Consider the following 14441-nt stretch of genomic DNA (forward strand, 5'->3'; position numbering starts at 1 on the left):
TCAGATGGAGCCTTGGCTAACAATACTCACTCTAGTTAACGAGTTAGAGATGGGGGCCAGGCAGAGCTCCACAATCATACCAAACATCAATTTACTCAGAAAGCTATTCGAGGGGCAAAGAAAGCAGAACTTATGGAGGGAAACTGCAGCAATATTTCCCAATCAAACCAGAATCATTTCTGCGGCAAAGTGCAGTCGTATGCAAACTGTGTGTTTCAGTCTGATTGCAGTTATTGCACTGCTGTTGTCAGCTTAACCAAGTGGAACTGAATAGAGCTGTCACTACACACAGCTTTCCAGGTAACTATCGGCTGTAACTATAAATCACTGAGGTGCAGTTTGCGATATGCTGCAAACAAAATGCCACAATCTGAAGACATAATAAACTCGCATCAGCTTCATTCATTCATGATGACCAATCACTAGTCAACAATGGAGAATGGCAGATGGGAGAAGAGAATGAACCACAACCATGCCCCAAGGAGATGCTTTAAACAGTTAACAACTTGGATGCCCCAAATCCCCAGGGAGAAGTGATAGAACTAAAAAGACAGCAGTAAAACAATGACTTATTTTTGTGCCATTCCAGCAGCAGGGAAGATCAGGTGTGAGTGGACAAGTAGAGGCTAGTACTCTTCCCCAATCCCAGTCAATGAAGCCAGCCCACCATCTCCAGTTACAGATTGTAAAACAAGGCACTGATAAATGCCACCACCTCCTATTGAAAAATGTTGAATTTAAGGAAAGATATTCTGCTCCTATCATCTCCCCTCACACTAATCTCCCTTTCAACTACCCTATTATCACCCCTCATTTTACCTGTTTATCTGCCTCCTCCAACCTGCACTTCTCCCATTCCTGATCACCTGGACTCTCTGCAACATTCTCTCCAGAGCCTTCTTCCCTATGATTTTCACTGCAATGTGTGATTGCAGAGGAAAGCCCTTTAAAATTCCACAAGCATGTCCTTTCTGCCACACATCTTGCTGGGTGCTGTGTCCCTAAGGCCTTGGTACCCTTGCACCCACAAAACATTTGTACACTTCCTACCCCAGCATCTTTCAGGGGAGAGAACACAAGAGTAACTACCATTTTAAAATAAAAATAAAATCCTTAAATGTACAATGATGAGAAAGAAAAATTAGTTGCTACGTTGAGTTTTATCCTTGCAAAGTAGGGTGGCTTATAACTTGACCCAGGCTAAAAATGAAAGGTTCATGCAAATACATTTTAAGAAACATCAGACAGCAAGTAAAGATAATGTGATCATTTCATGGTGCCAGAGATAATCAGTGTGGTGCTACAACAGGTTGGGTCCTGTGGCATTAGATGTCTGGGAATGCAAACACAATCTATTCCAACTCCATGCTATAAAAGGAGTCTGTATTTCCAAGATTCACCTAACATATCATGGTCTTATCCAGGTATGCCATCTTTTCCTTCAGCTCTGGTGAGTTCACATTGGGAAATGGCATTCCGACAATCACCACACACCTGCAACAGACAGGAGCAATGTTAGGGACCAAGCCTGGCTCAGGCAGCCAATGCCATGGTCTTCATCCATACCAGTGTCCTTGGATGCTGAAATCTATGGACTTCTGGGAACTAAAAAGTGATCGAGTAAGGCTCCAGTTCATTGACACACGGTTCACCTACTTTTGCCCTATCAAATTAGATATCCCGACAGCTGAAATCTTCCTCCACCCTTCCAAATCCCTGAAGGAATATGTGAACATGGCAAAGAGGTAGATGGATACAGGACTAGGCAGGCAATTCAACTAATACTGTGGAGTTCCAGTACTGGAAAAAGTCCGCCTGGTCTTCCCTGCACATTGGATCCCATGAGTAGTTAACCTTGGTGCCTTCTCTTCATTCACAAAGAGAGATATAATGAAACTCAATACAGTACCAGCAATATTTCTGATGGGTTTGGTCAAAGAAATTTGGAGTCATTGGTTGTCAATTCCTACCTGCCGAGGTCATCAGAGAAATTAATGCCTTCGCTCATCTTGGCCCCCAACAACCGAAAAGAGCAGAGCCCCAGTGGTCAGGCCTAGTGTTTTACTGGACTGCTGGGGATTCATCAAATATAAAGTTAGTGTTGCAAGCATAAGGTTCTCAAAGAACTGAAAATGTTGCTTCCCTCACCAAAACAAGATAGATCATAAGCTTCTCAATTTCTATTCAGTCTGGATCCTAAATATTTCTACAAAGGAAACAGAGACAGGGAAGCTCCACAAGAATTTGGGTTCCTAAAAGCAAAACAAATTCCCTGCAAATTCTGGATACCAGTTGTTTTATGTTCGTGAGATTTCATCGGTATTGGGAAAAGTCAGAAATCATGTTTTATGTTTGCAGGGAAGGTGTAAAAATGGAAAGAACAAAGGAAATTTCTGTGATAGAGTGAACGATGATGAGTGATGGTGGTTTGTCAGAGCCCATGTGCCAATCCAGAAGATGAGTTGTTCTTCCTCAGAGAACTTCTTCAAGGAAGAACACAAGTTGATGACTTTGCACATTACAGCTCTGGGGATGTTGCAATAGATTCAAGAATTTCAAATCACCAGCATTTCCAGACAGTTCTAATGGAAGGAACTTCTCTGACATTAACTGTTTTTCTCCCTCCACAGATATTGCCTGACTTACTGATTTCTCGCATTGTCTATTTCAGATTTCCATCATCTGCACCATTTTAAATCTGTTCCACCAATTTTCTCCCTTTTTTTCCATTCATTATTTCCTCCAGGATGATCATATGTGATTAATCAGTCTTCACTAGCTTCTCAAGCCAAGCACCAGACACAGTCAAGTCATTAATTTTTCTCTCCTCTCCTTGTTTTTAACCTTCCATGAAGACCTGAAACACCAGTTCTGCTTCTCTCTCCACAGGTGTCTGCCCCACCGACAACTTTTATTATCTTCTGCTTTTATTCAAGAACAGAGGTTTAACTACAAAGGTTAGGTCTTGTGATGTTACAGGACAGATAACTGGCACCATGATCAGCCTGATATTTGTCAGTGTCCTGTTTATCTGTGCATTAATCAGTTCACCATCATCATCTACTTCGTGCAAACATGAGTGGATGGGAATCCTATTCTTCCTCTCTGACCAACTTGACCCTCTTCCAAAGAGGACCACAAAAATGAAATCATGAAACAGCAGACATCAAATGTTTGGCAGCATGTGTACGTGTACCTGGATACACCTGGAATACTCCAAAAGCACCTGCTCCACCAAACTGGTTTTTTTGGGCTCTTGGAAAATCTGTGATACCAGAAAAGCAAAATAACTTAGGTAACACAATTAAAACATATTGAGAACACATCCAGGGCAATATAGAAAAATAATTTCCATGACGAGAAGTAAATACTTTAACCAGAAAATAGCCAAAAAAAGGGATTAAATTCAGGTGTAATTTTTGACACTAGGTCAGCTGGTGGTCCCTCACGCCACTACTCCCCAAGCCAACCCCTTCACTAGATCGCTGCACACTTGCCAGCCTGTTCTCACCCTTCCCCATGCATTAAATCAACTGAATACTTCTCCCCAAATGCAAATCTTCCATACTTGTTCAACTGCTTTGAATTGAAAGGAAAGTTGGGCAGTATCTGATCTAGTCACTTCGTGCTTCTGAAGTTAAACACAAAACATGCTATATCCTTTCACAAAGGACAAGGAATTTCAGAAAGCAAACAATAGATAGAAGTTGACTACCCCAAAGAGCAAGTTACTTCATTTCACTAGCTATCACATTCCCCATATCCCCCAAATAATTTCTCCTTCAAATATTAATGAACTATCCTTGCAAAACAACTAACAATCCTGCATCCAACATTCTACCAGGTTAGACCTTCCAACCCTATAATGGAGAGGCAGCGTCCACCACTTGGTCGCGCTGCTGCACTCCTGTTCGGAGGACACACTACCTGCCAATTAAGGTCAAAGCCTCACCCCAAACCTTGCAATTGGGCCATCTAAATCACCAGGTGCTGCAAATCCAGGAAGCCTGCCAGACTCAGTCCTGACCTTCACCTAATTGACCCAGGTGAATCACCTCAGCTGACCCCTGCACTTGGCTTCGAGCCATTGGCCACATCAGCCAACAGGGCCCAGACTGCCCCGTGTGATTAGCCCTCCAGCACTGCCTGCAAAACTATAAAGGACCATTTGCCCCTTTGGACTCTTCACACTGGGTTAGGGTGCCTCAAGGCCAGGTAGCAAAAGTTATGTCTGTACCGGTCAAGGGGTGGAGGCACGTAGTATCACCTTGATCCAAACAGTTGAATGTGTATGTTCATGTAATTTCCCCCAGTCTTCTGTCGGTTCCTCCCTTGTTATCCCTTGCGTATTGTATTATGTGTAGAATTTCGCCTAGCATATTAATCCTGTTGTCCTGTTTGCATCTCTGAAATAAACGTGTGCTTTGTATCTCAACTTTGGTCTGGTTCTTACCCTGTGGGACCCACACAAACCTGAACAACAAACCCACAACCATCATTGTGTTGAACACACTAAAGGGTTTCTCATTACTCCTTTTGCCAATCACCTTAAATTTGTCTTCAGATTATTGGAATGCTTTCCTCTCATTCACTTTGTGAACTGCCCACAATACGAAACATCAAAACAGGGGTAAGCTATTCAACTTTTAAGGCTGCTGCACCTTTCAAAGAGACCATGAATGATTCCATGTGTTGTCCACTTTCCTCTCACGTCCTAAGATCACAGCTTTCAATTCATCCACTGACCAGGGACCATGGAATCTCAAAAGTAAAAAATTCCAAACATTTACAACGCACTGCATGAATAGATGCTTCCTTATCTCAGTCCCAGGCAGTGGATGTCTTATCCTGAGGTGATGGACTTCAGTTCTAGGCTCTCTATTTGAAGGAAACAGCCTCCTGGCATCCACCCCATCAATCCCAGTTGGAATGAATGGTTGTGGTTACATCAAATATGATAGAAGTGGAAGAGTCACAGAAATTACAAATCAAAATACCTTCTTCTTGGCTTCCAGTTGCGTCAGTAAACCAGTCTTTTCCCAGTGTCTGTACACAACATTTTCATAGTCATATGATGGAAAGAAGCATACGACCACCTTGCACAAATTGACCAGCACCCGACCACACTCATCCAGCTGAGAAGGAAAAAGACAGTGTTAAAATAACGCAGATATATGACTTCTTCACTGGCCTTGGACAGCACTGAAAGGTGCAACAAACAATTCCAACCTGGCCCCTCAGAACCAGATGAGCCACATGGACCAGACTTCCACTGTGATTAGAAACCTTGAGAAATATATTGCTCCAATTAATTTGGTTACCCGTTTTCCTTTATGTACATTAAATCTTAAGATTATCCTGAATGTTATCTACCAGAACTATCTTTCCTCCTCCTGATTTCCTTTTAAAGATTCTCATTTTACAAAACTCATCCAAGTATACACTTGATCCCTGCTGCTTAAACCTGCACCATGGTTCTTTCCTGCTCTTAGCCAGAGCCTGAATTTTCCTCAACATCCAAACTTCCCTACGCTTGCATGTCTGTCCCTTCACACCAACAAGAGCGTGCATGTGGGAAGGGTAGAGGAAGTGACAGATGTTGGAATCTGATAAGTGTAATAAGCGAGGGAAGAGGGGCAGTTATGGGGAAAACAGGATACTCAGGAGATTAAGTGTGCGAGTTAAAGCCAGACGGAATCAGGTGGAGGAAGAAACAAAAATGGATGATGGAAGTGCCAATAATTGGTGGGAGAACCAGGGTAGATTTGAAGTTGGAACATTCAGTGTTCACACCATTGGTGGCATAGGAGGTGCTGTTTTAGTTTGAATATGGCTTCACCAAGGCAGTAGATAAAGCAGAGGACAGACAGGTCAGTGTGGGGAATTAGTTTGTGTCTCCTCTTTCACACAAAAAAGAACATGGGTTTAGAGCAAGGAATATGAGGCTTAGAGGGGAGAGGATCAGAGAGAGAATCTTTCTCACCCGGGGGAGGGGAGGGATGTTGGAATGTAGAACCCATTGCCTGAAAAGGTGCAGAGGTAGACATTCTCATAACCATTTTAAGTTGCATCTGGCTATGCACCCGAATTATCAAGGCAAAGAAAATTGTAGAAAAAATACTAGTAAATGAAACTAGTATTGATAGGGAGTTATGGATAGGATTCCATTAATTATGGCTATGGAGGCAGAACACATTTCTACAATGCAGTACAATTAATGAAGCCCACACACCTCTTTCCCCCTCCTCCCCTCCACCAAATGTGTACACCAGCACAGCCAATTTTATGCACACAGGTATGTTTAGTAAATATTTTGAACCACAACCACAAGATGTAGCTGAAGCTGAAGGAGAAAACAACACTTCTTGTTGAGGAATGTCCAGTCACAATTTTGGCAGAAGGCAATAGGAATGATGCATAGACCAATATACTCACCAGTTGTGGCTTCTCCCTCTTCTGAAAGGTGAATTCAAGCTGCTGTCCTGATGGTCCCCTACAGAGGATTATGGGCAAAATATTTTCCGGGGGAATTACATGACCTGAAATATTTCAAGAGAATTAAATAACTAGAAAGTTTCACAATAAACATTACATGAAGTGAAAAGGAAAAGAGAAAATCACAAAAATGGAACTGTAGTCCTTAGTTGCTTCAACATATTTTATTGGAGATTTTGCAAGGTTTTTCACTCCTTCAAAAGTTAATCAGGGTTCTCATCGCCAATCCACAGGAGGAAACGGATCATGGCTCTGAGTCATTTCAACAAGATGTAATACACATCCATTTTGACACCTCAATTTTCTTTGATTAATCAGAACCACTAAAGCCCAACTAAGAGCTTAATATTAGTTTACATTTAATTTTAAGATACAGCACAGCAACAAGACCATTCTGTCCCATGAGCCTGCACCACCAAAATACACCTGTGATCAATTAAAATACTAAACCTGTTTGCCTTTGGCATGTGGAAAGAAATTGGAAATAAGAGAGTGCTCTATTCACATGAATGTTTCCTCAACACACGACATCCCACTTTATAGATATTTCAGCACTTTTATGGACCATTACCACAATCTAAAGTTTTACTGTTGTTAAAAGCTTTGATGCTGTGCTATTTCCAGGTTGTCATCACTTGATACCCACATTAGTTTTTTCCTAACTTTGTATAGTGGTAAGGGTTTTGAATTAATGGGAGTTTTTTTCCTTGTAATTTGTATTTCAACAGATAATTGTTTTGTTTAATTTTTGTACTATTGAAAACTTCAATAAAATCTTAAAAAGAAAATATATTTGACCACCCAGAGGAAACCCATGCGATCTCTGGGAAGGACTTACAAATTCCTTACAGACAGCAAAAGCAAAACACCACTGCACTAATAAGTTACAAGTGACCAAAATTCTAATATTGCATCAATATCTAGATACTCAAAAGATAAGAAGGTTCTTTCCAGGTTGAGAAAAAAAAAACTTCAAATCATGAAAAAGAAGCCAGGAAGATCTGGGTGAAAAGTCAAACCAACTTCTTGAGCCAGAAGGTCTCTTCTATGATTCAGTTTAACCTCAGGATATCAAAGAGCCAGAATGTGTGTCAAGATCATGATTATCAGTCTGCTTAAATATCTTTTCTTTTTAAGACATTTTATTGAAGTTTTCAATAATATAAAAATTAAACAATATAATTATATATTGAAATACAAATTACAAGAAAAAAACTCCCATTAATTCAAAACCCCTACCACTATACAAAGTTTGGAAAAAAACTAACATGTGGATATTGTTACGAGTCCAGAGGATCCAAAACCCAGGAGCAATTGTTTTTAATTTTCTTTAAACATTAAAAACAAGATCAAACTTTAACTTACTATCAACTTAACCACCTTATAATTCTAAACGCACATGTAATGTACGTGTGTTCAGGAAAGTTCTTTGTTTCACAGTCCAATCATTCATTTCTCCAAGTTCACCGGTTTCAGACAATTCTGGTACTGTGCACAGAATTTAACATTTAGAAAACTTCACCAGGCTCTGGTGTTTAAAGTTAAATGATTACCACTCAGGAAGGTTCTTGTTGGTTTCAGAGAGAAAACTGTTACTCATTGAACACACACAAACTGATTTCCTCCAATCAGTCACTTCAGTGTCTTGCCGAAGAAACTTGCCCCATCATGGGTTTTCCAAATGATAACCTCTTCCAGGTCATCAAAGAATTCCTCTTGTTTCCCTTTTTTCAGAAGAAACACCCTAGCCAGCCATTTCCTCTTATAAGGACCACAAGGGTTATGAACAGGCTCATAACCCATCTTCAAAATGGGGTCTTTCAACAAGCCTGCCAGTTTGCCATTCTGCAGCCTCAACTTCAACGACTTGTCTCTCTCTGAAAAGAATCCTGTTTGTTCTTTCTGCTCTCTGCTTGTAACAACCAAATGACTTCTTACAGGGCTCCAAACCCAATCTTTGAAATATCTTATCAACCTCTGAGTGTGGACATTATACATTTGGACCTGTTTTTGAAATTCTTTCCAAAGCAGTTCCATTGTCTCTGCAAACTCACTCGGAGCCTGAATGTCTGGCTTCAGCAAAGCTCTCGCATTTTAAATGAGATGTGTTTTGTGAAGTGTTACTGTTTGTGAAGTGACCTATACTGAACCACCATGATCTATCTCTTTTAAAGACATATTTATTCATAACTATATTAATATAACCCATAACAGTATCAAGTAATGACAACCTGGAAATAGCACAGCATCAAAGCTTATAACAACACTAAAACTTTAGATTGTGGTAATAGTCCATAAAAGTGCTAAAATATCTAAAAGGTGGGATGTCATGAGTCAAGGAAACATTACATGAATAGTAAACCCTCTCATTTCCATCTCTATGTGTACACAATGGTTTGACAATTTCAGGGCAATATTCAATAAACTTCACCAAAATATTTTATGGACAATGTTCAAATTAAGCTTTATCTTCAATGAAGTACAACCCTCCAACTAAATGCAACAGCAGGTTACCTCACTTTACTTCACTCACTGTTTTATTGGGAGCCACTGCGCGTGTTACAGTATCTCCGGATATTTCAACAAGATGTGCTTAAACAAATGGGAAAATGATTTAAATGCATATGCTTACTTTAAAGTGATTTAATATTGTTATTGTAAGAGTACTAAAGTAAAATACAGAATCTAAAGTCAAAGATTCAGAACAAAGACCCTTGTTAGAACTCAAAAATAAGGCATCCTTTCTCCTCCTTCCCATCACCTCAACATCAAATTAGATTTCAGATTTATTGTCAGAGTACATACATAATAACACATACAAAAGATCCTTTTTTCAGCGGGTGAACAAAATTACAATTATTGGCAGTGCAAAAAACTGCACACAATGTTCAAATGTAAACAAATAAAGAAATGTAAACAAACTGACTGCAATTCAGGGAGAGAGAAAAAAAACAATAAAATGGAAAAGTAAGGCTCCTTAAACAAATCCCTGCTTGAGTTTGTTGTTGAGGAGTTTTGATGGTGAAGGGGTAGTAGCTGTTCCTGAAATGGGTGGTGTGAGTCTTGTGACGCCTCTCTCCCGATGGTAGCAGCAACAACAGAGTGTGCACTGGATGGTGCGGATCTTTGATGATTGCTACTGCTCTCCAACAGCAGCGTCCCCCATAGATGTTTTAAATGGCGGCTAGGGTTTTACCCATGATATCCTGGGCTGTGTCCACTACCTTTGGCAGGGCTTTCTGCTCAGGGGTATTGGTGTCCCCATACCAGACTGTGATGCAGCCAGTCAGCGCACTTTCCACCCCACCTCTAGAAATTTTCCAGGCTTTCCGATGTTGTGCAAAAACATCAGAAAACTCCTGAGGAAGTGGAGGTGCTGATGTGCTTCTTCACAATGTTGTTAGTGTGTTGAGGTCCAAGATAGTGACTCCCAAGAATTTAAATATGTTCAATCTCTCCACTTCTGATCTTCCAATGATCACTGGATCATACGCCTTCCTGAAGTCAACAATCAGCTTCTTAGATTTTGGAGGTACTGAGTGCGAGGTTATTTTTGGTGCACCATTTGGCCAAATTTTCAATTTCCCTCCTGTAACCTGTCTCATCACTCCTTTTTATACAACCCACTACCATGGTATCACCTGCAAATTCGTACATTGTATTGTTTTTGTCACAGTCATAGGTGTATAGAAAGTAGAGCAGGGGGCTAAGAACTTAGTCCTGTGGTGCTCCGATACTGATGGAGATTGTGCAGATGTTCTTACCAATCCCCACTGATTGTGGTCCGGAGGTGAGGAATTCCAGAATCCAATTACACAGTGGAGTGTTCAGTCCCAGGTCTTGGAGTTTGCTGATCAATTTTGAGGGGATGATGGTGTTAAATGCCAAACTGGAGTTGATAAAGAGCCTCCCGATGTCTGCATCTTTGCTCTCTACATGTTTCAGGGCTTTGCATAGAGCCAGTGAGATGCCATCCAATGAAGACCTGTTGCTATGTTAGGCACACTGGAATAGATCCATGTCACCATTCAGACAGGAGGTCATATGCTTCACATCAGCCTTTTAAAAAACTTCATCACTATTGGTGAGTGCCACTAGTTAACTGTCATTTAGGCAGTTTATCACACGATTGATGCCCATTTGAAAAAGTTGGAGTGAAATGTTGAAGAGATCTGTGAATACATTGGCAGGTAGGTCAGCACAGATTGTTAATACTTTAAGTCACCATACTGTGTACTCCAACCGGACTGGATGCTTTCCTCTGATATAAAGAGGAGAGGATCATCAGGGAACATGGGAGTGTGGAGTGGTGCCACTTCCTTGTTCTTATGGTCAAGTCGGGTGTAGAAGACATTAAGTTTATTGTTTGCTGTCTCCTACTGCATAGGATTTGGGATTGTAGCAGGTCATATCTTTTAGGCCCTGCCACAGCTGTTGGGTATCCTTTGTGGTTTTCATTTTCGTCTCGAAACTCAACCGGCCAGATGGCTTTCCAAAGGACATACCTGCTCCTTCTGCAGGTGAATCTCCAGACTTAAATGCCTGTGATCTTGCTCTGAGCAGGTCGATTTTATTGTTCATCCAGGGGTTCTGGTTGGGTAACGATTTGGTGGAGACACACTTGTCCACATCTCTTTTGATAAAGTCTATGACAACCCTAGTGTAATCATTCAGATCCTCAACTGAGTTGTTGAACACCACCCAATCTGCTGACTTGAAGTCTGTAACCGTTCTTCAGCTTCTTACGATTACCTTCAGGTGTCCTGAGCTCCAGAGCCTCTCTTTTTTGGCTCTATCTGTATGAAGACAAAATGTGGTCTCGGGAGGTTGCAGTAGGCCTTCCTAATTTGTTTTTCTCTCTTTCCCAGTTGTAACAGAGTCTTCAATCTGAAATGATTATCTAGCTTCTTCTAACCTGCACAAGTGTTTTGAATATTTCCCCATTAATTTCAAATTTTCTGCATTTGCTGTTTTGTTCATTTTAATTACATGGTGTAAGGTTGAACAAAGGTTTTTCAAAAAATGCCAGCTGCAAAGAATGCAGAGGAACAACTTGCAAACTGTGAAAGTCTGACCATCATCAACAAATACAAAGATGCAAATACAGCAAAAGCAATTACATCAAATGAATTATGGGCAGGAGAGAGAGAGAGAGAGAGAGAGAGAGAGAGAGAAGGAGAGCAAGAAAAAAGGAAAAGAAACAGAGAACAAGACACTAGAGGGGAGAAAGACTAGCATTGCAGTCTCTTGGAGCATGAGCTACCAAATTTTCAGGTGTTATGGACTATGGACTGACCTTTTGGGTTGTGAACTGTCATTACAAAGGATGGATTCCTGCTAAGAACACTGTGCAAATTGTTGAACAGCTGAGTGCTGACTTGTCAATGGCTTGGAACTTTTGAGAACAAATGGAGAAATTAGCTGTGAAGCAGAGAGTGGCAGTTGGAGCGGCAGAACGACACTGGGCAGGTGCACATGTCTCATAAGTGAGGATTCATATGTGTACTGCAATGCAACATCAATCATTTCTCTCTCCAACATTCAATAGGACATCCTTTGTTATCAGTTAAAGAACTGAACTCGGACATTGAACTTTGAGATTGAATTCTGTGGGCTGTTTTTTTTGGCCTGAATTACTTGACTGGCTGACCTGGGTGGCTTTTTTCTTTTGTAATATCAGGCACAGATTATAGTGGTCTGGGTTTTTCCACATACACACTGTTTATAAATATATGATATCTGTATATTTGCTACAGATAATTATAGTGGGGTTAATTATGTCCCGCATCGGACTTGTCAGCCACAAACGAGCCTGCAGCTGACGTGGACTTTTACCCCCTCCATAAATCTTCGTCCGCGAAGCCAAGCCAAAGAAAGAAAAGATATTGTTAATACCCATTAATAAATATAATTAAAATTTAACCTTTTTGAATTGCGTCTTCTGTTGTTGCAGGTCTGAGAAGCAACACAGGGAACAGACTGAATGTCATCTTTGTTAAATGATGTGTGAAGTAAATTGTTTAATAAACCTATTCTGCTCAAACCCATCATGGCTACTTCACAGGTGGAGCAGTTAGTGTAGTGATTACCACAACGTTATTACAGCACCAGTGACCCAGGTTCAAATTCAGCACATCTATAAGGAATTTGTATATTCTCCCCACTCTGAATGGATTTCTTCCGGGTGTTACTGTTTCCTCCCACATTCCAAAGAAGCACTGGGTTAGTGGGCTAATTGGTCACAAGTGTATTTGGATGGTGCAAGCTCGTGGGCCAGAAGGGCCTGTTACCATGCTGCATCCCCAAATTAAAAATAAAAACTTTTCCCACACCAATTTGTGGCAGTCACAAACAAATCTCTTCAATTAGCTAAATTAATCTTGAAAGCATAACTATGAATTGATATATTAAAAAGGTGAAGGACAACAACTATTGCAATAGACAAGACAAAATCCTCTTCAGCATTTCCTCAGGAGCGACCTCTTCTCCAGTTTTGAGGTTCTGCAATTGGCTAACGAGACTGGAGGGGGAACTGCAAGCTTTTCTCCATGGAGCAAGCAGATCATTAGTTTGTGAAGTGGTGCACTCCTTCCTTTACCCACACAGAACTTGTGTGATCTTCTAATGGATGACCTCCAGGGTCTCAATTACATCCCATATGCTCCTATATCACCTTGACTGATCATTTCCCAGAGATTCCCTCTAGTTTCTGGGGATGTTCTCCTTCACACTTGCTGTCCATATCCATTAACCCTTTTTTCTGTCCACCTCGTAATCTTTCCCTACGATATGATTCGGAAGAGTATCATTTCTAGAGTCAGTTACCACCACAGTGCTCAGAGAATGAGGCACATCAGTCATTGCCATTGTAATTTCCATGTCCTTTTAGGTCAAATTTTAGTGTTAGTAAATGATCAATTATTAAAGGATAAACCATGTTCAAGATCAAGGTTAGGAATGGGAGGCACAGGTATACATCGACAAAGAAAGCAAGCTTTAGCTGTTAATGAAACTGTTAACCTGATTAGTATATTGCCAGCATGAAAGGGGCAGGGGAGGGGGATTTTTTTCCTCCTGACAGGTTAATATGGGTACCTGGTGAGACTATTCATGTTACAAGATGGATCTCTCTCTGCATTTGTGCTCAAGAGTGCCACAAATGTTAGGCCACAACACACCTCAGCCTGGACTCACCACATGAAAACTCCACCAGTCTGTCTGCAGAGACACCCGAAGTAAACAGAAGTTGATCTTTGAAGTCCGCCACCTTGTAACAAGGAATTAAATTCCATTAACAAAACATCAACGCTGTTTTCTACTAAAGAACAGAGAATATAAGACACTCTAAAGCTCAGCCCTGCTTGAACAGACAAGGTTTGGTTCATCTCAAGCTTATAGAAGTCAGAAGTAATATGCAAGAGCAGTGTCATGGGCGGAGAATGATGGCTTCAGTTTTCTGAATTATGAATTCATGCCATCGATGGCTTGATGCCTTAGAGGTCAAGAGCTCCACAAGAAACACTGCAGATACAGGAGAGATAGGCAATATTCAGACAAGCAAGAATGAGCCATGCGAAGACAGACTCAGAGTTGAACAGTTTGTATGGTGCCCAGCTCAAACCCAGAACCATACAATTATCCAGAAGACATCTCCATCCCAATAATACACTTTGTTCTGAGGGATAGTGGTGGGGATGCATACTCAAAAGCACACGTTGCCATAATTATGTCACACTTCCTTTACCTTCAAATATTACCTAGTGTCATAGGTCTTTCTACCAGGAGTGAAAATTGATGATGACCAACTTGAAGTCAATGTGCACTCACATAACCAAACATGCATTCAGAATCACACAGAGAATTCCTGGATATTGATTGTGAGTAGGAACATGGAATGATATACCCTCCTTGATAAAAATGCCAAGAGTACATGCATCTACATGGCA

At 40.8% G+C, this 14441-nt stretch overlaps 1 protein-coding gene across 2 annotated transcripts in view; it reads right to left on the bottom strand.

Moving 5' to 3' along the window:
* LOC138745850 (ATP-dependent DNA helicase DDX11-like) overlaps positions 1–14441 on the bottom strand; it is a 190721-nt gene that overhangs the window by 15328 nt on the left and 160952 nt on the right. For both annotated transcript variants that reach the window (XM_069903256.1, XM_069903257.1), the window contains exons 4-7: positions 13690–13762; positions 6436–6539; positions 4998–5135; positions 3197–3265 (exon numbers count right to left, since the gene is read on the bottom strand). In XM_069903256.1, the coding sequence (XP_069759357.1) occupies positions 3197–3265; positions 4998–5135; positions 6436–6539; positions 13690–13762 (384 nt within the window). The remainder of the gene's footprint in view (positions 1–3196; positions 3266–4997; positions 5136–6435; positions 6540–13689; positions 13763–14441) is intronic.

This window comes from Narcine bancroftii, chromosome 11 (assembly GCF_036971445.1).
Source record: "Narcine bancroftii isolate sNarBan1 chromosome 11, sNarBan1.hap1, whole genome shotgun sequence".
NCBI classification, from domain to species: domain Eukaryota; kingdom Metazoa; phylum Chordata; class Chondrichthyes; order Torpediniformes; family Narcinidae; genus Narcine; species Narcine bancroftii.